The sequence below is a fragment of the Puma concolor genome, chromosome B3, assembly GCF_028749965.1.
Source record: "Puma concolor isolate L17-30 chromosome B3, mPumCon1.1.hap2, whole genome shotgun sequence".
NCBI classification, from domain to species: domain Eukaryota; kingdom Metazoa; phylum Chordata; class Mammalia; order Carnivora; family Felidae; genus Puma; species Puma concolor.
Genome location: NC_141672.1, coordinates 27,567,697 through 27,592,368, shown reverse-complemented (window position 1 = coordinate 27,592,368; position 24,672 = coordinate 27,567,697). Strand labels below are relative to the sequence as shown.

At 51.6% G+C, this 24,672-nt stretch overlaps 1 protein-coding gene across 2 annotated transcripts; it reads right to left on the bottom strand.

Annotated features, from left to right (window-relative positions):
- Positions 1 to 1,405: 1,405 nt before the first annotated feature.
- TGFB3 (transforming growth factor beta 3) lies at positions 1,406 to 24,589 on the bottom strand. 2 transcript variants are annotated; one of them, XM_086709227.1, is made up of 8 exons: positions 23,634 to 24,585; positions 23,138 to 23,285; positions 15,113 to 15,276; positions 14,678 to 14,807; positions 8,570 to 8,677; positions 5,762 to 5,933; positions 3,520 to 3,673; positions 1,406 to 2,641 (listed from the first exon to the last, which is right to left on the bottom strand). In XM_086709227.1, the coding sequence occupies exons 2-8, from the start codon at positions 23,241 to 23,243 to the stop codon at positions 2,483 to 2,485; spliced, it is 993 nt and encodes a 330-aa protein (XP_086565353.1). In that variant the 5' UTR covers positions 23,244 to 23,285; positions 23,634 to 24,585; the 3' UTR covers positions 1,406 to 2,482. The 2 variants fall into 2 exon arrangements, with proteins under 2 accessions (XP_086565353.1, XP_025774767.1); XM_025918982.2 differs by having other exon boundaries at positions 23,138 to 24,589.
- Positions 24,590 to 24,672: the final 83 nt, after the last annotated feature.

Sequence of the window (24,672 nt, the reverse complement as noted above, 5' to 3'; positions counted from 1 at the left end):
GGTAAAGATAAGAATAGAGCTCTAATATAAAAAGAACATTTGGAACCACAGTGTGTTCTGTTTTCTTTGGGATACTTCAAGAAACTTATCTCATTGCCTCGGTTCATTAGGATGAGCCACAGGCCAACATTTTAGTGGTGTCCTATGAGGTTGGATAAGAAGGAAGGTTTATTCCAGGGTCACAAAGAGTACTCTTTTCTTCCTTAAGCCTTGAGTAAGGACCCATGATGTCAGGTATAAGCTGCTCAAAATGGAGCTTTTAGGCAGCCTGGACCTTCCCCCGGGCCTAAAGACACCTCCGGAGCTGCAGCCTGAAGTTGCACATTTTTAGTAAACCCTTGGGTGCTTCTCCTGCCCACTGAAACTTGAGAACAGCTGCCACGAGTGAGTAGACTCTGAAGCTTGGGATAGCAATGGCCCATGGCCACAGGGCTGGCCCCTCTCTAGGCCCACTAGCTTCCCTGGGTAGGATGGACCACAATCCCAGGAGCCGTGAATTTGGGGCAGGGACACAGCCCCCAAAGTACAACGGGATCAAGACCGCAGGGGACAAAGCCTTAGAGAAGCTCTTAGGATTGGTTGAGCATGGACAAAGCGAGAAAGAAAGACTTAGTGACCAAAGTCAGGAGTTCAATCCGGGAGAACTCCAGAAGGAGCAAGATACATCAACATACACACACACATACCACACAGACCCTTCGACCTGAAAATTTTAGCTTCAGATAGACTTTTTCACCAATGGCACGGTGATTTCAGTAGAGGAACATGTTTTTGGGGCGCTGCTAGGTGGTTCCTCACTCATTGCAGATGGTTGCTTCAGGTGGACGTCAACGCCACAGTGGAATTCTGCATTGCTCTGGGATCTGGGACCTCGAAACAGAACTGTGGGATTGTTCTTTCCCCGCCCTCTCCCATCCCTAAATCATTGACAAGAGGCCCTCTGTCTGTAAAGGGTTTCCTGGCGAGCTTAACCTGATAACAGAATTAGCCTCGTCTTCTTAGGCCATTTGCCAGACAGTTTCTCTCATTCCCCACTGATGTGGCGGGTGAGATCAGATTTTCAAAAATGATGATGTTCTTCATGGATAGTGAATGTACAAACCAACACACTTCCACGTACAAGGGCTCACCCCGAGTGATTTTGGCCCACAGTTACACTTTCTGCCCGTCTGAGCCACTGCCACTGCCTCTGTGTGTGTCTGAGAGCAAACTACTTCACGAGAAGGAAAGGAAGGAACACCAATAACAGTTGAGTCTTCTCCCTCCGATGGCAGAGGCAGTGCAGTTTACCGGTGTCCAGGGGACTCCCACTAAGCAGTGTGCTCGAGATTCCCGTTCCCTCTAGTTAGTGGATATGAACAGGGAATTAAGAAAAGAGTGATTAAGGATATTCATCCAGTCAGACTTCCACCTTAGAAAAGGCTTTTTACTGTTCTAGAAACAATCTTCCAGAAGATGGAAATGATCCAAGATTCCCCAAAAATATTTATTTATACAAAGATTTTGAGAGTAATATTTGTATTTGTCTTTATACCTCAGTCTATGTGTCTGGGGCCAAGTCGCGTGGCGCATTTGCTGCTTCCCCGCATGCCTCACCCGTTCTAGCACCTGCTTCCAGGAACACCAGATGAACACAGGGTCTTGGGGGATAGAGGGGAACCCATAATGCCCCAAGACTGCACAGACCATAATCCAGATACGTGCACCCTGACCTGGACGGTGTCTAGCCAGATGTCCAAGGGGAAATACGGTCGAGGAAGAAGGCGAGAGGAGGGGCCCAGAGGGCGGGCAGGAGAGCATTCATCCCACCCTCCGCTTCTGAGTTCGGCGTGTCCATACGGCCCAATCCAGTTGATGGCCCGGGAACGACATTACCTGGATTTTCTCCCTGTAATGACCCTCGGTGCTGACTGATGTTGAGAGGACCATTTGCAAAAAGCAGATTCATCCTTAATCCCAGGGAGTATGAGCTACAAATCTGGGACACTGTCTAGGTAACCTGCCTGAAGGAAAATGCTTGCCTTGTCTAAAGTGATCCAGGTTCCCTAGAGCAGATGTGGGGCAGCGATGAGCCAATCTGACCTCAGAAGCGTCTTCCAGCCTGGCCCTGTCCCGGCCGTTCTCTGCCCTTCCTCCTCCCTAGGGTTTCCCAGATCCATTGCCACACCATGTGTCAGGTGCCGACTCGCCATCCCTCTTCCTCCGTCCCCACCACGTCTGTCTAGGTCACAGAAAATCTGTGTATTCTGAAGAGTTGGGCCTTCCCCTAACCAAACCCACACTTTCTTTACCACAGTGATTCTCAGAGCCAGCAAGAAGGAGAAATGTCCCAAAAGGGAACATCCGTCTCAGCCATTTGCCTGGAGCTGAAGGTTGCGGGCTCCAGGCCCCTAGGTGAGGAGTGTTGCTTTTGTGTGTCCCGAGGAGCAGGCAGTCAGGCAGTGGCGGTTCTCTTTCCTCTCTCTCTGTCGCAGGCGGGCTCTCAGCTACACTTACAGGACTTGACCACCATGTTAGAGAGCTGTTCCACCTTGGGGGTCCTCCCGACATAGTACAGGATGGTCAGGGGCTCCAAGTCCTGGGGCACACAGCAAGGTGAGGCAGAGGCTTCGGGATTCAGGGTGTTGTACAGTCCCAGCACCTGGGGAGGACACATCATTTAGAGGTTGGCAAGCCAGGCCCCGGGCCGAGAGCCCTCCGCAGGTTCTGGGGGCCGCTCCAGAGACGGGGCGAGTGGTAGACTGGCCAGCCAGGCTATTTCGGTTTGGGGGAACATCTGTACCGGTTTGAGCATTATCAGGTTAAGCTTGTAACAATTATCGGGCGACTTTAACGGGATAATGAGATTTTCTCTGCTGTTAAGAAACGCTCCTGTATCGGTGTTCCTAGCTGCGACTGGCCACTTTGGTGAGAAGTGATCTCACTAAACGCTGCTTTGGGCCATGCAGTAAGCGCCAGAGCGTGGGGCCCCAGACCGGACGCAGTAATCATGAGCTATCGGGAAACACGTTCCACAAATTACTGCCCTAGCTTTGATTCCCCTTGAGGGAAAGAAAGGCCAGCAGCTAGTTTCTCCCTTTCTCTTCCCATTGTTGCATATTAGCTTCTTCTGTGTGCTTTGCATTATCTTTCAAAGTAACTTTTCTGCATCCAAGAGGCTGGAATTATCAGAGTGTTTGAACGGATGGTAGAAGCCTCTTTTCCCCAACACTCCCTGCTAGCTGTGTGCAGACATCTTTGACATACGGGGTGGGGTGTGACCGTGAATCTCCAGAATGGTACAAGAGCTTTAGAACAAATTTTAAAGTCTGGTGGAAACCATGGAAGAAATTTTAAAGGGCACAATGTGACGAAGTAGAGTCGGGCCAGGGTGCCAAGATCAGAACCTTCACAAAGGGATTTTACTCGCCCTGGATCATCATTCGCTCATTCCACATTCAGTCCTTCACGCATTCAGTTGAACCAGTGGCCGGGCGGCTCCGCCCCAGCGCCCCGCCTGGCATGAGCCCCGCCCCGTACCGTGCTGTGGGTTGTGTCCGCACTGCGGAGGTAGGGGCAGGGGCCTGAGCAGAAGTTGGCATAGTAGCCCTTAGGTTCGTGGACCCATTTCCAGCCCAGATCTTGTCGGAAGTCAATGTAGAGAGGGCGCACACAGCAGTTCTCCTCCAAATTGCTACAACGAAAAACATTTAGAGACAATCAACCTAAAGGAAACCACCCATGTAAAAGAACTTCACCAACGGCCCTCATATTTGTGCCTGGAGTCCTTCCAGGTCATCCTAAGAGGTGGTCCTAATCGATGGAATCCCAGGTTCAAGTGCATTGAGCAGTATATACCATAAAGGCATTTTCTTGGTCCCAAGGACACAACAGGCAGATACAGATGATGCATGAGGAAGAGAAAAAAGGCAAAAGTGGACCTGCCCCCTTTTTCATGATGGATCAAAGCAGAGCCTTAAATTGCTTCACATAGAACCAAGCACTGAATGCTCTTAGCCAGCTGAGTTTTCTTGAGGTTGGTTTCATTGTTCCCTTCCTAATGTGCACCCGACCGGACGTGAACTCTAAGCTCATGCCGCTCACGTACAACCTGAGACTGCTCAGACCAAACCCAGGGGCCATCAAATAAAAATGAAGGGTATCCTTCCATTAGACTCATGATTCACCCCAAGTGCGATTATCAGGCCATCTCAATTCTGTTCCCTGCAGAAATCCATTTGGCAGTAACTCTTGCCAAGTGGGCATCTAGCCTGTTCTTCAATGTCTGCTGAGACTTAAAACTTACCACTTCCAAAATCTGGCTTCTTGTGGGTTCCGAGGGTGAACCATGGCAGACACTCTTGGTTATCTATTCAGTAGCCATCCCTACCTCCCTTCTCCCTTGCCACCTCCCATCACAAGAGTCGAGAGCACCATTTTCCTGGCCTCTCTTGTAGGTAGGGGTGGTCATGTGACCCCGCAATGACCAATCAGACATAAGGAGAAGTATGCAGAGGGTAAGGGCAAATGCTGGCAAAAACATTTTGATTCTTTATAAAAGTCACGGATGATGGGAGAGGAGAGCTTCTGGCTCTGCCTCTTCCCCCTTCTTTCTTGTCTTGAGCCTGGACAAGATACCTGGAGCTTTAGCACTCACTGCAACCATAAATGAAAAGCAAACCAACATAGTAATCGTGGTGGCCTGCAGAGAGAGAGAGCCCGTATTCCTGATGGCATAATTAGGCAGCCAGCCCAGCCCTGAGCCTGCTGCTGTGGGCCTATTGTGAACAAGAAATCCTTTGGGGTTTAGGCCACTGTTACTTGCAGCCAAGAGCATCCATTCCTAACTGATTAAGAGCCACACAGAACAAATCTACACGCCAGCCTTCAGACAGTCGGCGCAACGTCACTGCTTCTGTTACACCTTCGAGCTCAACAGCCTGAGTTCACTCAGTTGTTCCTCGTAAGACGTGGTCGTAGATCTGAAAAATTTCCTAATTCATTCTCCCCCAGCTCCATTCAGGCATCCCCCTCTCCAGCCAAACTGACCCATGCGTGCTCCTTCCTTCCTCCGCCCAGATCCCTACAGGTCCAAGCCTCACTCACCCACGGAGGCTCAAATTCCACACCCTTCCGAAGCCTTTCCTGCATCCACAACTTCTTGCTCCGAGTTCTTCAGGCACTCGATCTTTCAGACCTTCTCACGGATGCGGGCATTTTCTACCTTTCAGTAATTGCTGTGTGTGCTTTATCATCCCCTCCCTTATGAATGAAGAGCTAAACTAGATCAGAGAAGAGGCTCTTTCTTTTCCTCTCTTCCCAGTGGCTACGTAGTCCTTCTGAGTGAGTTCATTAATTTCTCCAGCTCAAATTCCCCCGGAAAGGGGAGGCTGCCCTACTCCCCTCACCCAGGAGCATCCTTAAGCAGCTTGTAGGGAACGGAGCACTTCTTGCGTGGGAAGTTCTCCACTCATCTCCCCCATGCACAAACACCCCCTATAAGTCCTTTAAAACACGAAAACTGTGGGGAGGCTCCGGCCAGGTATCTCCGATCCAAGCTGTCTGAACAACACTCTCCTCATTTCCTTCACCTGGGCCCTCACAGAGCTGGGCTGTGGAGAAACAGTAGGGCTCCCAGAAAAACAAGAACACCTCTGTAAGAGGGTTTGTGAATCGCATCCAGGACCCCCGGGTTAGCACCGCTTAAGCCTAGGGACTGAGCCACAGCAGGTGCACCGTAAACGTCTCAGGAGTTCCGGGTCGTGAGAGGGCCCCAGCTCACCGGAAGCAGTAGTTGGTGTCCAGGGCCCGCTTCTTCCTCTGCCCGCCCTGGCCCGGGTTGTCCAGCCGGTGCGGGGGAATCATCATGAGGATGAGGTGAGGGTTGTGGTGGTCCTTCTGCTTCTTGAGGCGCCCGAGATCCCCACGGCCATGATCATCCTCACTGTCCACACCTGCAGAAGGGAAACAGGATGACAGTCTCCTGTCTAAGGAAGGCAGAGTGTGGAGGCTGTGTCCTCACCCCATCCCATCTCCACCCCGGAGGAGGGGCAGTGCCATCTCTGCGGAAGGTGTTGGGAGAAGCACGGCTTCATGCTAACATCCAGCTGCAGGAAGGGGAGGACCGGGTGGAGGGGCTGGTCGCACAGGAACTCTCAAGACACCCGTGGTCGGATCCCCTGACGACTCCTGTGTGTAAATCTTTCAGAATGCAGACAGCCCTTCCAAGAGGCTTCCTGGTATCTCAGGGACCCATGAAGCTTCCATAGAGAATCCCAGACACATTGCTTTGTGCTGTCGGTGTAGATTCTGAGACTTAGAATCTTGGGGTGTGAGTTTCCTCTTATCATCTGAATCGGTCAAGACAGCACAGAAGTCCTACCCATAAGGTAAGGTGTCTCCATTGAAGGTAGCTTTAACGGGAGCCAGAGGAATGAGACTGAATCATCGTTAAACTTGCACGTGCACTAGTCGTTTCACAGAGTTCTCACTATCACGCTCAGGTGAGATAATGAAGTATATGACACACAGATTAGCAAATAAACTCTCAGGCTGGGGGGACCTGCTATTTCATCTAAAAAGGAGAAGACTGAGGACTGAATTAGTCTCAACTAAAAGGAGATCCATTTTGTGACAGGCAGCTGCCAGCTGTTCATCTCCACCAAGGACAGGAACACGAGGAGCTTAATTTACACAGTGACGGAAGGGACCCTGGACCCCACAAAGGGGCACTAGGACCATAAGAAGAATGGGAGGCCTGGATCTAAAATTCCCTTTTCTCCACATTGAGAAACCACCTCACACCGGTCAGAGTGGCTAAAATTAATGGCTCAGGAAACAACAGATGCTGGCGAGGATGTGGAGAAGCGGGAACCCTCTTGCACTGTTGGTGGGAATGCAAACTGGTTGCAGCCGCTCTGGAAAACAGTGTGGAGGTTCCTCAAAAAATTAAAAATGGAACTACCCTAAGACCCAGCAATAGCACTACTAGGAATTTATCCCAAGGACACAGGAGTGCTGATCCATAGGGACACATGGACCCCAGTGTTTATAGCAGCACTTTCCACAATAGCCAAAGTTATGGAAGGACCCAAATGTCCATCACGTGATGAATGGATAAAGAAGATGTGGTATATCTGTACAATGGAATACTACTTGGCAACGAGAAAGAATGAAATCCTGCCATTTGCAACAACGTGGACGGAACTGGAGGGTATTGTGCTAAGTGAAGTAAGTCAGTCAGAGAAAGACAGAGATCGAATCTTTTCACTCATATGTGGAACTTCAGAAACTTAACAGAAGACCATAGGGGAAGGGAAGGGGAGAAAGTAGTTTCAAACAGGGAGGGAGGAAAACCACAAGAGACTCTTAAATACAGAGAACAAATTGAAGGTGGATAGGGGGATGGGGGAGAGGGGAAAATGGGTGATGGGCTTTGAGGAGGGTGCTTGTTGGGATGGGCACTGAGTTGTTGTATGTAAGCGATGAATCATGGGAATCTACTCCCGAAGCCAAGAGCACTTTATGCACTGTACGTTAGCTAACTTAACAATAAATTATAAAAAAAAATTTTTTTTAGTAAAAAATAAAATTCCCTTTGCTGCGGCACATGGGCGGCTCAGTTGGTTAAAAGTCCAACTCTTGTTTCAGAAGCTCAGGTCATGATCTCCCGGTCATGAGATCCAACCCTGCATCAGACTCCATGCAGAGCACGGAGCCTGCTTGGGATTCTCTCTGTCCCCTCTCTCTCTGTCCGCCCCCCCCTCTATCTCAAAATAAACTGTAAAAAATAAAAAATAATAAAAGTAGGCTCTGAAATAGAGCCCATGAAGGGTAAAAGCCCAGGGCTGGGAGCCAAGAGAGGCCTGCACCTTTTCCCAGACAAGACTCTGATCTCAGGCTCTGGCTTGGTTGGTTTGACCTTGAGGAACCACCTGGCTTCAGGCAAGCCTCAATTATCCAAAATGGGACTATGAAAGGAAAAGAGAACTTCGCTGACATCCAGAGATTGTCCACAGATTGCACGCCTTAGAAACATCTTGGAAGACCACAGAAGACTCTTAACTATTTCTCTATCTCAATACAAACACCCTGAGCCCCAAAGCGATCATTCACACCCAGATGACTCCTGGGTGGGAATCAGGGTGCCTCTGTAACATCTGGAAAGTTCAGTAGTCAGATCACCACAGTTCATTTCTTTTAGGGAAGGGAAAGACAACAGCGATTTGTTGAGTGTTTGCGGTCCTGAGTTTTACATTTGTTATCTCGTTTAATTTGTGTGATAACCCTATGAAAGAAACATTCTCAGCTCCATTTTACTGGCTGAACTCAGAGAGGCAGACCCGTTGGCGTCCATGACTATACCCCTCTTCCCAATGTAATACTGTCTTCCAGATGTTAACATCTTCTATCTATAAACTGAAAGTCACGCCCGTTGTCTTTGGGGCAAAGCAGAATTACTCAAGTACAAAACAGTTGGCCATCTCTGTGAGGGAGCTTGGTTGCTTCTCTTGGGGCCTGGTAGGCGTCTCCTGTTCTATCCCATCTCATCAACTGCCCCCACCCCCACTATACACATCCATTTTGTTACCTTTGAATTTGATTTCCATCACCTCATGAATGTTTTCCAAGATGTCTCCATTGGGCTGAAAGGTGTGACACGGACAGTGAATGCTGATTTCCAGACCTAAGTTGGACTCTGCAAAATAAGACACAGAGTCAGTGAGAAAATTCTTTATGTGATGCGGAAGTGTGCCCATCACCGTGCCTGTGGGCCAGGGCTCTGCTCCCATAGGCAGTCACGGGAGCTGAGTAATCCCGAGGGTCACCGAGGACAGAAAGTGCTGCGAAAGCTACAGTGGACCTCCACACATGTGTTGCCACACTGCACGTGTTTCTGTTATGTCATGAACAACCAAATAAAGGCATAAAGGGAAATTAATGGGAAGGAGAATTTTCAAGGTCATCTATTTTCAAAGGATGGTAGTGGGAAAAACTGTCACCCACCTCCTTGGGGGGAAAAGAATGAGGACATAAGAGGAAGAAAAACAGCCATCACACCCCCTAGGTGTTTGTTGGAAGAGGGGATATTCGAGCCAACCTACTGAGGAAAGATAAAGTAAGAGGCAGGGGGACTAGGAGAGGCCAGGGAAAGAGGCTCGCTGAAGAACTTTAGAGCAGAGAGGCAGTGATTCAAAAGGCCACAAAGTCCACCAGATGGGAGGAAGATGGGACAGTCTGGGCCATAGGATTAAGTCAGGAAGCAACGCTAGAGGCAAGGTCACCTGCACACAAGCAGCGGTATCAGTCTAGGTAGAAGACGCCAGCCTTTCTACCACGGCCATGATTGTGGGTGTAAATGGACTGGCAGATTCCAGAGGAGATAAGATGAAAATCACAGTTACCCTTGGCCATATTTTCTTGAAGGGATAAGGACATAATTGGGTCAAAGTTACTTGGAAGTTTCTTCTCTGGGAATCCTTGTTCACTTAACAGCGAAGCTGGAGATGTGGATGGCTCGCTGAGGGAAAACGAACAGCTCAGGAAGACAATTGTGAAATCAGAGCACAGGCCACAGAAGATGGCCAATGGCCAAGGCCAACGGCCCAGATGATATGAGCTCAGAGAGAACCAGCAGGAGGAAATCTGGAGGTGCCAGGGTTTGTGGACTGAAACTCGGTGTAAGACTACCAGCTGTAGCCCTTACTCCTATTAGTTGTGGGATCGAGGTGTTTATTAGTTGTGGGATCGAGGTGTTTTGGTTACTAAAATTGGGGAATCAAGGAAATTAGTAAAAGGGGTTGGGTAAAGTGGGGGGGGGGGGGAGGAAGAATAAAAAGAGTTCAAAACATTTGAAATGGATCCAGGAATTCTGTGCAGGGAAACCAGGAAGGATCGGTGTCGTATCAGTTCTGCAGGGTAAGACTCAACTAGGGAAGTTCTGTTAACCCGGAGGCAGCAGCAAGCTGTGGTGTAGGAAAGGTCATGAGGAATGGACCCTTCTGCATTCAGGGTCAGCATCTCAGCAAGCTGATTGATTTACTGCATCCCGAGCTGTAGGGAGGCAGCAGTTCTGTGTGAGCATCCAGCCTGGGGACCAACCTGTGGTCTTCCCGATATCTGGTGTCACCAGGGAAAACCCCAGAGCCTAAACCAGCTCAGCACCCTTCTCATGCACAGAATGGCCCAAGTTCAGAGGTTCTGGTCACTGTTAGGCAGGCTTGGATCCCTTTTTCCACAAATTCCAGAACCCAGTCTCATCTGTCCTGCTCCAAGCCAGGGCAGCCTCTAGGACATACTGACTCTTGCTGAGCTTGAAGACTTGTATACCAGAAGGTTAGCTCTGGTGGGGAGGGATGGGACTAATATAACAAGGAAGCTGAGGCCCAGCCAGAGAACAGGGAGTGAACAGAGACGGAGCCGTAGCTGTGTTTTCTTCCTGGTTTAAGGCCATTGAGGGAAGGAGCCAGGGAGGTTGAAATGGGCTACAGAGTGTATTTCCTAGTACTCAGAAGGGGCCAAGGCCAAGAGAGACCTGGAGTGGATGAGTTCTGTGATTCTGTGAATTAGAAAGTCAAGGTGCAGACAGATGTGCTGGGGATAGTTAGGTCTTAGTGTCAGAGATGGTGGCCTGGCTTGGCCAACAGGCTCTGTCTGTGTAGAAAACTCACCGTGATGATAACAATTACCAACATTTGTTGGGCATTCTATGTCAAACGCTGCTTTAAGACTTTACATGCGTTAATTCATTCAATGTTTAAAATAATCCTACAGGGGTGCCTGGGTGGCTCAGTCGGTTGAGCGTCCGACTTCGGCTCAGGTCACGATCTCGCGGTCCGTGAGTTCGAGCCCCGCGTCAGGCTCTGGGCTGATGGCTCAGAGCCTGGAGCCTGCTTCCGATTCTGTGTCTCCCTCTCCTCTGCCCCTCCCCCATTCATGCTCTGTCTCTCTCTGTCTTAAAAATAAATAAATGCTGGGGCGCCTGGGTGGCGCAGTCGGTTAAGCGGCCGACTTCAGCCAGGTCACGATCTCGCGGTCCGTGAGTTCGAGCCCCGCGTCAGGCTCTGGGCTGATGGCTCGGAGCCTGGAGCCTGTTTCCGATTCTGTGTCTCCCTCTCTCTCTGCCCCTCCCCCGTTCATGCTCTGTCTCTCTCTGTCCCAAAAATAATAAACGTTAAAAAAAAATAATAATAAATAAATAAATAAATAAATGCTAAAAAAAAAAAATAATTAAAAAAAAAAAAGAACTTCAAAATAATCCTACAAAGTAGAGACAACTACTACCCCCCATTACATAGATGAGGACCCTGAGGCTTAGGGAAATTAAGTGGCTTGCCTAAGATGCCCAGGCAGTAAGCAGTAGAGCCAAGATGCCATCACCTGATGCTGGAACCATCCTAATTGTTTGAGACAAGGAGGGATAAAAAGTGGGGCAATAGAGACTACCAAAGGAAGATGCCTGTGCTCTTCCAGCATCCGCGCCCCCCCCCGCCCCCATCCTTTTTTTTTTTTTTAATTTTTTTTCAACGTTTATTTATTTTTGGGACAGAGAGAGACAGAGCATGAACGAGGGAGGGGCAGAGAGAGAGGGAGACACAGAATCGGAAACAGGCTCCAGGCTCTGAGCCATCAGCCCAGAGCCCGACGCGGGGCTCGAACTCACGGACCGCGAGATCGTGACCTGGCTGAAGTCGGACGCTTAACCGACTGCGCCACCCAGGCGCCCCCCCCCCCCGCCCCCATCCTAAGCTATGAGGCTGGCTGTGCTCCCCGACAGGGCCGCTGGGGGATGCCTGACTCTGCACCTGGAGAAACTGCAGACCTTGTAGAGCAATAAATCGCCCAAGGGTCTGAGGACCCAAGGCCCCTAACTCTGGATAGGGCTCCAGCCGGCTCCGGGACCTAGAAGGCAGCCTGGGAACCTAGCGCACGGTAGGCTCTCGGATGTTTGCTGAATGAATACAAGACCCTATACGTGACTCGGCTTCCTCATCAGTCCACACCACCAGTTGTTCCATTTGGAGTCCATCTGCTGCCTCGTTTGGGGCCACGAACTCTGAAAAGACTCCTGAGCTCTGCATAAGTAAAGGTCTGTGTGTGATTCCCCTGTACGAGGGGCGGGAAGCATCTGCCTAAGTGGGAACTGAAGGTTCCAATGAAGGACTAACCTCAGAATTGGCAGCAGTGGGGATGGTGGGTGGGGGACCCACAGGTTTTATTACGAAATTATCTTTTTGATGTCTCAAGGAGGATGGAAATCATTCTCCGCGCAAACTTCTCATTGAGCTCTGCAGCTGGGAAAATAAGAACTCCTTCAAGTGCCCAGGGCTTCAAAGAAATCCAGGTGGAGCTGATCAAAATCAGACAAGGAAGCTAAGAGATTAATTTCCCCGGCCTCTCCTTTCTGCAGCCATGTCAGGCTCTAGGTGGAGTGCCGTCTGAGTCAGAATTCCCAACTGTGCTGCCCACGGCAGATCCCTGTCCCGTGGGTGCTCCTAGGCTTCTGGCTTTGTGCTCAGTAGGGGAGATAGGATGGAGCTCCCAGGCACCCCTGGGGGTGAGGCAGGACCTCCAGCCCGCGATCAGCCAGCTCAGCCATCAGGTGATGCCCCTTCGATGAGGACCTATAAATTCAGACGCCTACAGAGCCCAGGCAGGTGACATAAGTGAGCGGAGCTAGCCAGCGTATCATGCTTAATGGGCACTGCCGGCCTCACTCTGGGGGGTAACGGTGGGGACCGGGAGGGCCTACAGGGGTGTGAAGAATGTGTGTCCCACCTCAAGAGGTGGCCACTACTCCTCTCCCATGGATCGTTACCAGGAAATCTTCCCACTTTTCTAGAAAATCCAGAAGTCCAGATTTTATGTGAAATCTCCTGACTTTAAAACAAAACAAAACAAAACAAAACTGCGGGCCATTATTTAATTTACAACATTACGTAGGCCGAGCCTTAGTGCGTTAACCCCTGGTTTCCCAAAACATCAAGGACAGGGAAGGACCCACCAGCTCCAGGGACTCTGGACATCAGGATGTGGATGGACTGTGCCTCTGTGGCAGTGATGATGGAAGAAAACTCTTGGCAAGAGGGGGAGAAGGAACAGACGAGCCCGCCGTAGGCACCTGCTCCCCACTGACCATCATCCAGACAGTAGCACCAGGTAAAGAAGGGGAGAAACAGCACAGCGTGATGTTACAAGGCACCACGACTGCCAGTCAGGACACTCTGGTTCTGATCCAGGCTGGATAACCCTGGTCAAGTCACTTAACCTCTCTGGGCCCCAGTGTCCTCGTCTGACCTAATAAAAGCTTACTCTTGTGTAACAGGTTGAAAGCCATGAGGTTCTCTCAAATACATTGTATCCTTAACACAGCCCCGTGAGGCATGCAGGCAAGGGACCAGTACCTGATTTTCCAGGTGAGGGAACACAGCAAGTGGGTGAGAAATTTGGGATGGGTGAAGTTTGATACGGCGATGGGACAGCTCTCCTTGGATGACTACCACGCTTTTCGAGCTTAGTTGGCCCCAGCAGAACCTGCCCCCGTATCTGCTCTTCTCCCCGCCTTCCCCGTGTCAGTAAGTGTTAGCCACCCGGGGGGTTCCGTCCACAATCAGAGAAGGCGTTCTCCTGTCTTCACACCCCATGCCTCACCAGCCCGCCCAAAATATACGACAAATCTGTATCCTCTCCACGCCCACGGCCACCACCCTAGCCAAAGCCCCTTTTGCCCTCATCCGGGCTGCTGCAGGGGCCCCTACATGGTCGTTTTGTTTATTATTTTTGAGAGAGAGCATGCGCGGAGGGGAGGGGCAGAGAGAGGGAGACAGAGGATCCGAAGCAGGCTCTGCGCTGAGAGCAGCGAGCCCGATGCGGGGCTCAAACTCACGAACCGTGAGATCACGACCTGAGCCGAAGTCAGCCGCTTAACTGACCGAGCCACCCAGGCACCCCCCAAACTGGTTTTCCTACTCCTTCCTTTGACTTCATGGCAACCAGAGGGACCTTTTAAAGATGGAAAAGGTATAAAATCACCTCAGTCCACATCCCAGCCCTGCTTGGAATACTCCAGGGCTTCTCACCACACGTGGAATGAGTCCTAAAACCTGACCATGGCCTCACAGGTCCCAAATTAAATGGCTCCGGCGACCTCTGGCCCCCCAGCTCACTCCGTTCCAGCCACATTGGTCCGTGTGCTGCCAGAACAAACCAAGCCTGCTCCTGCTCGGGGGCCTGAGCCTCACTACCTCCTTCGCCCAGCATATCCCTATTGAAACCTTTTCATCACTCAGGCCTCGGTGCACACACTCCTGGTCACAGAGACCCTCCCTGAGCATCTCATGTCAGACTGCGCCCTGTCATCACCACAGTGCCCTCTATGTTTCATGCTACTCATCACTGAGATTCTTATTCATCGATATGTTGCCTTGTGTAGTGTGTGTCTCTCCCACCAGGAAAGAAGCCCGATGGGATAGGGACCTCACCGGCCTTGTTCCCGGCTGCATCCGCGGTAAGCCACACTTAATTTTCTTCGTAAGTATCGGTTGCGTGAACAGATGAAGAACACAGCGAATCGATGGCAGAGCTAGCGTTTGAACCCAGATCTGCGACTCTTCTGGTTTTGTCCTCTTCCTTCTGTTTCGGAAATGACCAAGGGACCTGAGGGATCCTTCCCAAATGCTCAGGCTAAGAGTCAACCTACCTCTTCGCAAGAGCCATTCCCGCACGGTGTCAGTGACATCGAAAGACAGCCATTCGGCAGTGCCCCGTGTGGGCAGATTTTTGCCACCGATATAGCGCTGTTTGGCGATGTGCTCATCGGGCCGGAGTATCTGGAGGGCGGAGAAAGGAGTAAACGGCCCAGGCCGGGACAAGGATGGCAGCACATGTCACAATGCAGAGGGGCACGTGAGGGGAGCAACAGGAAACTGAAAATTCCTGAACGCTCCTTCAAACGCTTAGCTAATGCTTAATCCTCTCAGCGACAGACGCACGTACAGAAAGCAAGACTCCAAGAAGGTAGGATTCACACCCAGGCCTTCTGAACGGTGCACAGAGCAGAGGCCTGCAGGGGCAGGGGAGCCGGCTTTCCCCATCTGTCCCTGTCCGTGTGGCTTCTGTTCTGGGAGGGGCTCACCTGGAAGAGCTCGATCCTCTGCTCACTGCGCTTAGAGCTGGGGTTGGGCACCCGCAAGACCCGGAATTCCGCTCGGAACAGGTTGGTTCCATTTTTCTCCACTGAGGACACGTTGAAGCGGAAGACCTTGGAGGTGATCCCTTTGGGGCAGACGGCCAGCTCATCTAGGAGATCAAGCAAGCAGGAGAGGTGCCGTAAGTGTGTGAGTGAGACCCCGCAGGAGCAGTGTGCGGCCCACAGACACCCGCCAGGCGGCCAGGGTCCCACCCATGACCTCCCTAGAGGCGTGAGGCCCCAGGCCTGAAGGCGGAGATGGGAGGAAGATCTTGGTGAAGGCCCCAGTCAGGAGCAAGGAGCCCCGGGAGTCCCGGGACCGGCACTAATGACTGGCCAGTCAAAGGCAATCGCCACTCCTCCCACGGCCTCGACATCCCAACTGTGGCAGGCTCTCCAGCCTGCTTTGCTACTCTTTTAGACAACACACGTCCTCAAAAGATCTCAGCAAACCCCCTGGCGGTTTAACCATCTCACAGCTACCTGCCCCATGCATGTGTTCGTTCCTTTGGGCGTTCATTCTTGTATTACTCGTGCACTGAGCACATACTATGTGCCAAGCGCAGCGCTGACACTGGGAAGCAAAACTGAACAGACGTGCCCCTGCCTTCAAGGAGAGTCATGTCGGGGGGTGCAGAGGGAGGATCTTAATACAAGGGCCCACATAACGGGATGAGCGGAAAAGTGTTGAGGGCCTTTGGAGAAGCCCAGGAGTTGGGAGGGACCAGAGTAGGGAGACAGCAGGGAGCACCTGATGGAAGAGGTACCATGTGATCTGGGTCCTGCAGGAGGAAAGGGTTTGAGGATGGAGAGGAAGGGATTTTCCATGGAAGGACTGCTGGAAACGAAGCAGGGACAGGAGGAGATGCGAGTAAGGGGAAGCAGCCAGGGGAGGGCCCGCGAGACAAGGTCAGCACAGCAGGCTGGGGAGGCTGAAGTATCAGCCCGAGAGGCTGGATTTTATCGCGTTAGCAGTAGGGAGCCATGGAAGGTGTTAGAAGAGCAGTGCAGTGACTTAATTAACACTGTGTTTTAGACCCAATGAGGCAGCATCGGTATGGCAAAGAGCCCACATCTCAAGTCTGACAGACCCACAGATGTTTCTTCAGAGCTGGGCCATCCCCACTGACTCCTTTCTAAGGATTTCTGACTTTGACAGCACGTGCTCTGCCAGCCTCTGTCACCGTGCTGGCCTCTCCGTCCCTGTCCAGAGGACACGAGGCAGCAGATGCTCTTTCCCCACACCTCGGAGCCAGATGAAGAGAAGAGAAAGATCCTGTCTCTTCTCCTGCACGCTTTACAACCTCAAGGTCGGAGCAGCATTAACACCCAGAGAAAAACTTTCTACCCAAACGGTAATAATAGCCAGAACTTGAAATTCAAGCTCATAGACCCAGATTCCACACATAATGGACATGGCTGGAATGAGCTCATAATCACCCCGAGGGGTGGTGTAGGAAGTCACGGACAAGGCGGGAAGGATCAGAGGCTTGGAAACAAGCAAATGCGCTACTGATCTTGAGGAAAGGATGAGCGAGTGTTTCTGGAAATTGCCATCTGGTGGGCCTGACACTGGTTCTTAGAAAATTAATGGAACAGATGTTAGGAAAACAAATGTGTGAATTCCGGCTAATGAAGCCCTGCTTAATAACTGGCTTCGAAAGAACAAATATTGCCAACTATTCCCTAAATTATTGCAGATAGAACCAGAAAGAGGCACCAGCGTGAGCAGTTTAATTTTTAAGTTTGCCCGTTTGAAACCCTCTGGACCTGGGTAGGTTCCTCAGACTGGCCACCCTCTCAAGTACTCGCACGCTTGGTTCCTGAAGGAGCTGTCATCAATGTGGCTTCAGTTATAATAGCACCTCCAGCAGCTGCTGAAAGGGGGCATAAAGCGTATGTCCACACGACGTGCACACTGCTGTGGAAAAGAAGATGGAACAGAAGATGGCGCATGCCAGTGAGGAGAGTCAGAGGGGGGTCAAGACAGCAGGAAGCCAGGACACGCGGGCAGCGATGAGCTAAGAGGGTCTTTAGCACACCCCTGTAACCATCCCTCCTTTGCTTCTTCCAGCCCATCAATCAGATATCTGTTCCCTACGACAGACTCCTCTTGGTGGGAACTTCAAGGAGATTTCGAGAAGGAGGTGGAAGGGTCATTTTTTATCACTGGGATCTACAGGTTTCTAGCAGAGGTAGAACGGACGCTAGGGCGGGGAGGGGCGGGGGGGGGGGGTTCCTTGGTTGACACAAGGAAATTGACCCTATCAGTAAAGCTCAGACAGAATCGTTGGTGATTACAAAAGAACTGCCTAGGAGAGAAAAGAAAACGTAAATATAATCTTGGCAATTAAACCCACTGAAGAATGATGCTGTTTTAAGTAATCTGTGGAATGAGACTGTAAATCAACTGTGATAACACCACCTTACATTGCACAGAGCTCTTATTAACTCATCTGACCCTCGAACAATCCTCCAGGAGGACGAGAAGTCAAATTGACCATGTTACAAATGAGAGCGGCGCCTGGGTGGCTCAGTCGGTTGAGCGCCTGACTTCGGTTCAGGTCATGATCTCATGTTCGTGAGTTCGAGCCCCACATCGGGCTCACTGCTGTCGGAGCAGAGCCCACTTTGGATCCTCCTGTCTCCCTCTCTCTCTCTCTCTCTCAAATAAAATTTTTATTTTTTTTATAATTTTTTTTTCAACGTTTATTTATTTTGGGGACAGAGAGAGACAGAGCATGAACGGGGGAGGGGCAGAGAGAGAGGGAGACACAGAATCTGAAACAGGCTCCAGGCTCTGAGCCATCAGCCCAGAGCCTGACGCGGGGCTCGAACTCACGGACCGCGAGATCGTGACCTGGCTGAAGTCGGACGCCCAACCGACTGCGCCACCCAGGCGCCCCAAAATTTTTAAAATTGCAAATGAGAAAATTGAGTGTCAGGAAATTTAGTGGGTAACACAGGTGGTATTTGAACCCAGGTCTTTGCACCATACCTCTTTTATTGAAGTGGGGAATCTGGAAGTTGGGGGGCCCAGAGAGATCTAGTGGAGGCACAGTTTCACCAACAAAATGAAGGCTTCCCTGAAGTGGGCCCAGAGTGCCAACTTAGGCCTAAGCAACAGCCAAGCCCTGCTCAGTTCTGTGGGTAAGCCGTGCTTCTGCAGGATGCTGGTATTATTGGGAGCTGGACTAGAGGATCCACCTTTCAAATTACATTATGACCAACTTTTCCCACTGCGTGAGAAATACATATATTGGTGGAGGCCCTTCCCCCCCCCCCTTTTTTCCTACGAGGAGAGAAAAATAAGCAAAGAATATTCATGTAGAGTTTTCACACAAAAACGTGGAAACAGCTGACCGTGTTTCGACCATGCCTTTTAAAATGTTTTCAGACACCGGGCTCCTAGATGTGCCTTTGCTTGTATACATCATTTCTGCATGTAAAACCCTGCAGGTTCCAATGACAGCATGCATATTTCAGTGTGGCCAAGCTTCTTCTGGCTACACGTTAGGATCACCTTGAAAATACATGATGCCTGGCCCCACTCGCCAGAGATGCTGACATGCTGACTACCTTGGAGTGGGTGGGTCCGGAGTTGTTTTCCTTTTCTTTTCTTTTCTTTTCTTTTCTTTTCTTTTCTTTTCTTTTCTTTTCTTTTCTTTTCTTTTCTTTTCTTTTTTCTTTTCTTTTCTTTTCTTTTCTCTTCTCTCTCTTTCTTTTCTTTTTTTCTTTCTTTTCTTTCTTTCTTTCTTTCTTTCTTTCTTTCTTTCTTTCTTTCTTTCTTAAAGATCTCCAGATGATTCTGATGTGTAGCCAGAGTTGAGGGCCACAGTTTATAGTGCTCTGCAAAGGGTACCATGGCTTCCAGATGTTCTAGAAGTATGAGAAACCACACTCCAATGATTTCACCATTAAACGGGTTAACCTTTAAACGTATTAGACATGCAGTTGGACCAATGCATCATTTGAAAAATTTTTGAATCAGAAGCCCATCAACATGTTAAGCCCATGTTACAAGTTGGGATATTTCACACAAAGATCCAGATTTTCTGCTCTTCTGGGTTAACGGCAAGGTCGAGGCAAGCTGGACCCACATTCCTAAATGCAGAAATCAGCAGGGACTGAGCAGCGGGTACCCTCTTTTAACAGGGCGTGGGCGCTTCCAGCTCCCCCCGCCCCATCAGCCTCTTGCAAACCCTATTCTCTCCTCGACCCCGAGGCCAAGTGTCCTGTGTGCTCCGTTATGGTGTTGGCTTTTCTTCCAGATCCTTCGTATTAGCTGGGCACTTGTGTTTTCAGCTCCTTAAGGAGAGGTTTTGCCCTGCAGTTCACTGAGTCTTAAGCCTCAGTGAGCTTAAGGATCAATGGGGTGCTTTTCGGAAATACAGATTCCCCAGGACCCCACGCCCAGATTCTGATTCTGTAAGGGTGGGCTTGGGCCTGGGAATCCACAGTTTTTACATTTACCTAGCCCTTCTAGGAGAAACACTGACCCAGCGTGCAGAGGGCACTGGCCCTTAACACAAATGAGTTCTTGTGATACAAAATATCTTTTAATTTTCAGAATGAAAAAATCCAAATCCAAAAGTAGCATCCAGGAAAGAAAGGCTAAAATATCAAGTTTTCTCTTTGCTCAGGAACTCCGGGTTTGCCGGCTGTCTTAGAGCCACTGCTGGATGAAAACAAGGGTCTCCCGCCAGACACAGATAATTACGAGCCAGAAGTTAAAACAACACCTATGCTGGTGATATCTTGATAACAAGGATGACAAAGGAATGGAAAAGCCTGTGTCTTTCCCCACCACGTGGGGCAGACACAGCCTCCACAGAGCCAACTCCTGGTGAATTATAAAAGGATTTCCAGAGTCTTGCCTTCACTGCTGAGGCTGTTGAATCATCCCAGATGTATGCATAAAATTGCTTCAGCTGCGAGAGAGCTTAGAGATGATCTCTGACTTTACAGATGAGAAAACTGAGGCTCAGAGAGGTGACCTGACTAATGCCATCTGGTGTGGTTGCTCAACCAGCTTGAGGCTCTTCGTTAGATAAAGAACGCCCTTCCGCTGAATCTGGGAGAACGTCTGTGACGATATCAATCTCCTGGCCATAACGACAGGCGGAGCTAAGAAACAACACACCCAGTGGTCCCTGTGCGGTCTGCCACCAGGGTTACAAAGAGCTCCTACCCGCTCCTGCTTGGTCCGATAGGTGATTTGCTCATGTTGTAAATCAAAGTGCTATTGGAGCCTTGAGGTTAAAGGTGGGGCTTAAAACGTTTATTTTACACACTTGGGTTAGTGCCTAACAGCATGCATTCTGCAGGCAGAACAACGTCTAGGTTAGAGCCCCTGCTCTTTGAGGCACATTACTTAACTGATGCACGTTTCTGTGTCCTCATCTGTAAGGCAGAGAATCGGGGTTCCTCTCTGACAGGGCAGAGCCAGAAGATGGGCCCTCTCCTCTGTGCTCACCGTGGTTCCCTTTCTCCTGCACACCGGAAACGATTCCTTGCCATGCTTTGCTCTCCAGGCTCCCCTATGTCCTTAGGCCAGCTCCTGCTGTCACTTCCCTCTAAGTGCCCCTCCACTGGGTACAGGAGCAGGCTGGGAATGATGAAACGCGGAAGCGAATGCGATCTCATCACTTCCCCCCAGAAGCTCTGGCACCCAGACCCTGCTAGGGTCCCGCCACGGACCCAGTGCCACTCTAGGACACAGCCCTCGTGAGCTCAGGACGGGCTTCCCTCACCCCAAGCCTCTGAGGATGGCCTTCTGCTTCTTCTCAGCATCTGCACCGCTGCCTCCTTTATAATTAGTGTGCCTTCTGCGTCTGCCTCTCTGGGGCTGGCTCGGCACCTGACCAGCTGCAGGGCGGGCCCAAGCCGCGTCTGCTCAGCCTCTGTGTCACCTCCAACAGCTGCAGAGAGTCTGGGCCTGCTTCCTGTTTGCACCTGCAAGCCTCCACGGCATCACCCGTGTCCCACTGTGCCCTGGCCCCTCCACAATATCCCAAATAGTATCTTGCTCCCTGTGCCGGGCTTGCTCCCAGCCTGACCAGGCTCTGTGGCCCGAGGGTCGCCCCTACCTGCTAGGGTTCTGCTGCTGCAGGCCGAGCTGCCCAGCGTCCGTGGGCCCTTGCCCTCGCTCTCCCCAAGACTGCTCGCTACCTGTGTCCTGAGTCTCTGTACAAAATCCACATCCACTGGCACCCATATGCCCTCGCATGCATCTGGCCCATTCATTCTCGGCTCTGGATTCCAGGCTGGATGCGCCCTTGTGACTCAGAATCCCTCCTCCCTGGGACTCCACCTCCTGACCCGGATCGTAAGGTCCGAGCCCTTCTCTCTCACCCTGGGCTCCCTTCAGACCTCTCCTGCAGGCCTCAGTTTTCCACCCTCGTGGCCACTATCTCCGGACTTGGTGGTTGCCCGGGGGGTTGGGGGTTCAGCCATCCAGGAGCTGGCGCCTCTGGGAACCGTGGGCCCCTGGCAGAGGCTGAGCCAGACCCACGGGAGGACCCTGGGCAGGATGCACTAGCCCTGCCTCTTACTCCGGCTTCCGCCCCGCACGGTAGCCACATCCTAAGGCAAGGCGCTCCAGGCGGCCACAGGAAACGGGAGTGGGAACCCCTCGCCAGTAACCACAGGCTCCTGGACCTGGCATGGGCCGGCTCCCAGTAGGGCCTTTTGCACCTTCAGCTGGAGCTGCTCCACCCACCAGCCACCTACTCCTCTTCCTCCTCTGCAGCCAGGTTCCTTTCAACTTCCCAAGTTCCCCCACTGACCCCCCTCACCCTGCCTGCTCCCTCCCACTCCCACTCCCCACTGCCAGGTGGGCCTGGAAGAGGTAGTCCGGGCGGTGAGGACACCTGCTGGTAGGAAAAGCAAACAGAGCTGCTCCCAGGGTCCCTGGCCCAGCGCGGCTCACATTCCTCCTCCTCGGGCTGTCAGTTTCTCAACATCTGCCAAATCTCTCTCTCTTGTATTGAGGTTTTTTAAAGGTCCGTTCAGTAAACACACATGACTTCCACACGTGTACAAACACACACACGCAGACGTCTCACCCAGAAGCCTCCCAGCCTCTCAGCACAGACGGGAGCCTCCTGGGAGGACACACTCCCAGACATATGTCCCCTCTGCACCCACGGCCACACCTCCCACCCACTCTTCCCGTGACACGCAGACACAAAAGGGCGGCCAGCAATCATGTACACGTCCAGAGCCACAACCCTGCTCTCCCCGTGTCCACAGGCCTGGAAGACGCCCATTTTGAGCACATGAATCTGTCTACTGTACAAAGCCAGACTACACATCACCCTGAAGCACTTGTACGTGTGGACGTAGGTGCGTGCCTTTCAACCATGCTCACAGCTCACGTGGGTCATGTGTGTGGCATAGACCGAAGGGCCTAGACAGCAAGAAGCTGGATCTTGCCTGGGCTTCAAAAAGCTTGACAGACATTAATCTAGGGCAAGTGTACCCTTCTTCCCAAGGACTGGAAAAACTAAACCAAAGACGCGTCACAATGAGTGGCGAAAACAAGGGAGAAGACCGAGGTCTCCAGACTCAGGGAGCTATAACGGCTTTCAAGAGACCCGGCCCTGTCCCTCTATGGCATCCGTATGCTCGCAGTCGCCTATCCCATCACATGGGCCAGAGCACAGATGTGAACAGGACGGCACGGTGTAATTCCAAAGTAAAATCAGTCGAGGATGTGATGTGAGTTCAGCAAGCCACTCAACTCCAGGGCGCCTGGCCTCCCAGAAGCCCCCGGCTCTTCCCACAATGGCCCGGTCTCCCTCCCCAGCCACCCACCCGGCCCCAACTGTGCATCACGCCTCCTGAGCCTTGGTGTGGGTGATCCCGGGGCACCCTGCTGTGAGGTCCCCGCTAGGCCCCCCCCCCAGGAACTCCCCACTCCTGCTCAGACCCTCTAGAGCAGACACCCCAGCGAGAATGTGGACTTACTGTGCTCCGCCAGCCCCTGGATCATGTCGAATTTATGGATTTCTTTGGCATAGTACTCCGACTCGGTGTTTTCCTGAGTGCAGCTGTCCTCCCTCTCCCCCTGCATCTCCTCCAGCAGCTCCCGGGTGCTGTTGTAAAGGGCCAGGACCTGGTAGGGGACGTGGGTCATCACCGATGGCTCGGGGGGACTGGTGAGCCTGAGCTTGCTCAAGATCTGTCCCCTAATGGCTTCCACCCTCTTCTTCTTGATGTGGCCAAAGTCCAAGGTGGTGCAAGTGGACAGAGAGAGGCTGACCGTGGCAAAGTTCAGCAGGGCCAGGACCACCAGAGCCCTGTGCAAGTGCATCTTCATGCGCAAGCTGGGGGGAGAGGCCAGGGGGGCTGCGAGGCCTGGCGAGGAGGAGACCCCAGCAGTCGTGCAGAAGGAGGGAGGAAAACCAGGCGGCCTCCCTAGATCCCGAAGACTGAGGCTTGGCAAGAAGGTGCATGAACTCACTGCACTGCGAGAGCTTCAGGACTTCCAGGAAGCGCTGGCAACCCTGAGCGCGAAGAAGCCGACTGTGTGCCTTGTAGCTCTGGGTTTCTTCTCCATGTGTCTAAACAGGTTCTGCTGGGCTCTGACTCCCAGCAGGCCAGGTGGAGGGCAAGCAGAGGGCTGGGAGGGGTGGCGAGGCAGCTGGGAGTGGGAAGGGAGCTGGAGTTTTTCCTTAGGTAAAAATAAATAGAGCGGATATCTGATATTGCCAAATGCCGCTTGGCGATGGGGAGAAAGTGGGTATTTTAAAGAAGGAGCAGAAGGACCGTGGCTGGGTCCCAAAATCAAAATCCTTGCCTTGCCCTGAAGGAGGGTAAGAAAAGAGAATGGAAAAGAAAAGGAAAAAAAAATTGTTTAAAAAAAAAAAAAGTCAGATCACCAGTGAGTAGGTGGGGAGAGGCAGGGCTGGGCCGTGCTGGCCCAGCTCAAGGTGGGGGCAGCCCGACACACTTGTCTCTCGGGCACACCATTCATGCTTTCTCTTTTGTTTACACTTCCTCGGGGGCTTTCTAAATGACTTTGTTCACGCTGCCTCTCCTCTTCATTGGCTGGGAAGTGGGGGTATGTGCAATTGGAAGGCAGGGAGAACAGGCCCCAGGAACAATAATCCACTTGGACGCCCAGGGTCACCAGCACCTCGGCTTGTCTTCTCCCTCGGCCATTGCTTCTGTTCCCTGCTTCTCTTTAAAAAATAAAAAGGCAAAGAAAGAGAAAATAGAAGCCAGTTCACTGCACGCCTGCTCCGGAAAGCTGTTATTCCTTCTTTCTCAGGCTGCTTCCCCTATCTCTCCCCTCGCTTGCTCATTCCCTTGGCCTTGGCTTTCTGCTTCCCTCCCTTCCTCTCCCTGCTGCTTCTCCCTCTCCTTCTCCCTCTCTCTCTCTCCCTCTCCCTCGCTCCCTCTCGCTCCTCTCCCTCTCCCTCTCTCACACACACATGCACACACACTGCTTTCTCTATTTCTCGCTGCTGAAATTTTATACCTCCCTCCCATGACGTCTC

Coding starts and splice junctions, on each gene's coding strand:
- TGFB3 (XM_025918982.2), bottom strand. CDS start 23,489: ATGAAGATGCACTTGCACAGGGCTCTGGTGGTCCTGGCCCTGCTGAAC. Junction 8,678..14,677: donor GGAATGGCTCTTGCGAAGAG/GTAGGTTGACTC, acceptor CTTATTTTGCAG/AGTCCAACTTAGGTCTGGAA. Junction 5,934..8,569: donor GATGGAAATCAAATTCAAAG/GTAACAAAATGG, acceptor TCCCTTCTGCAG/GTGTGGACAGTGAGGATGAT.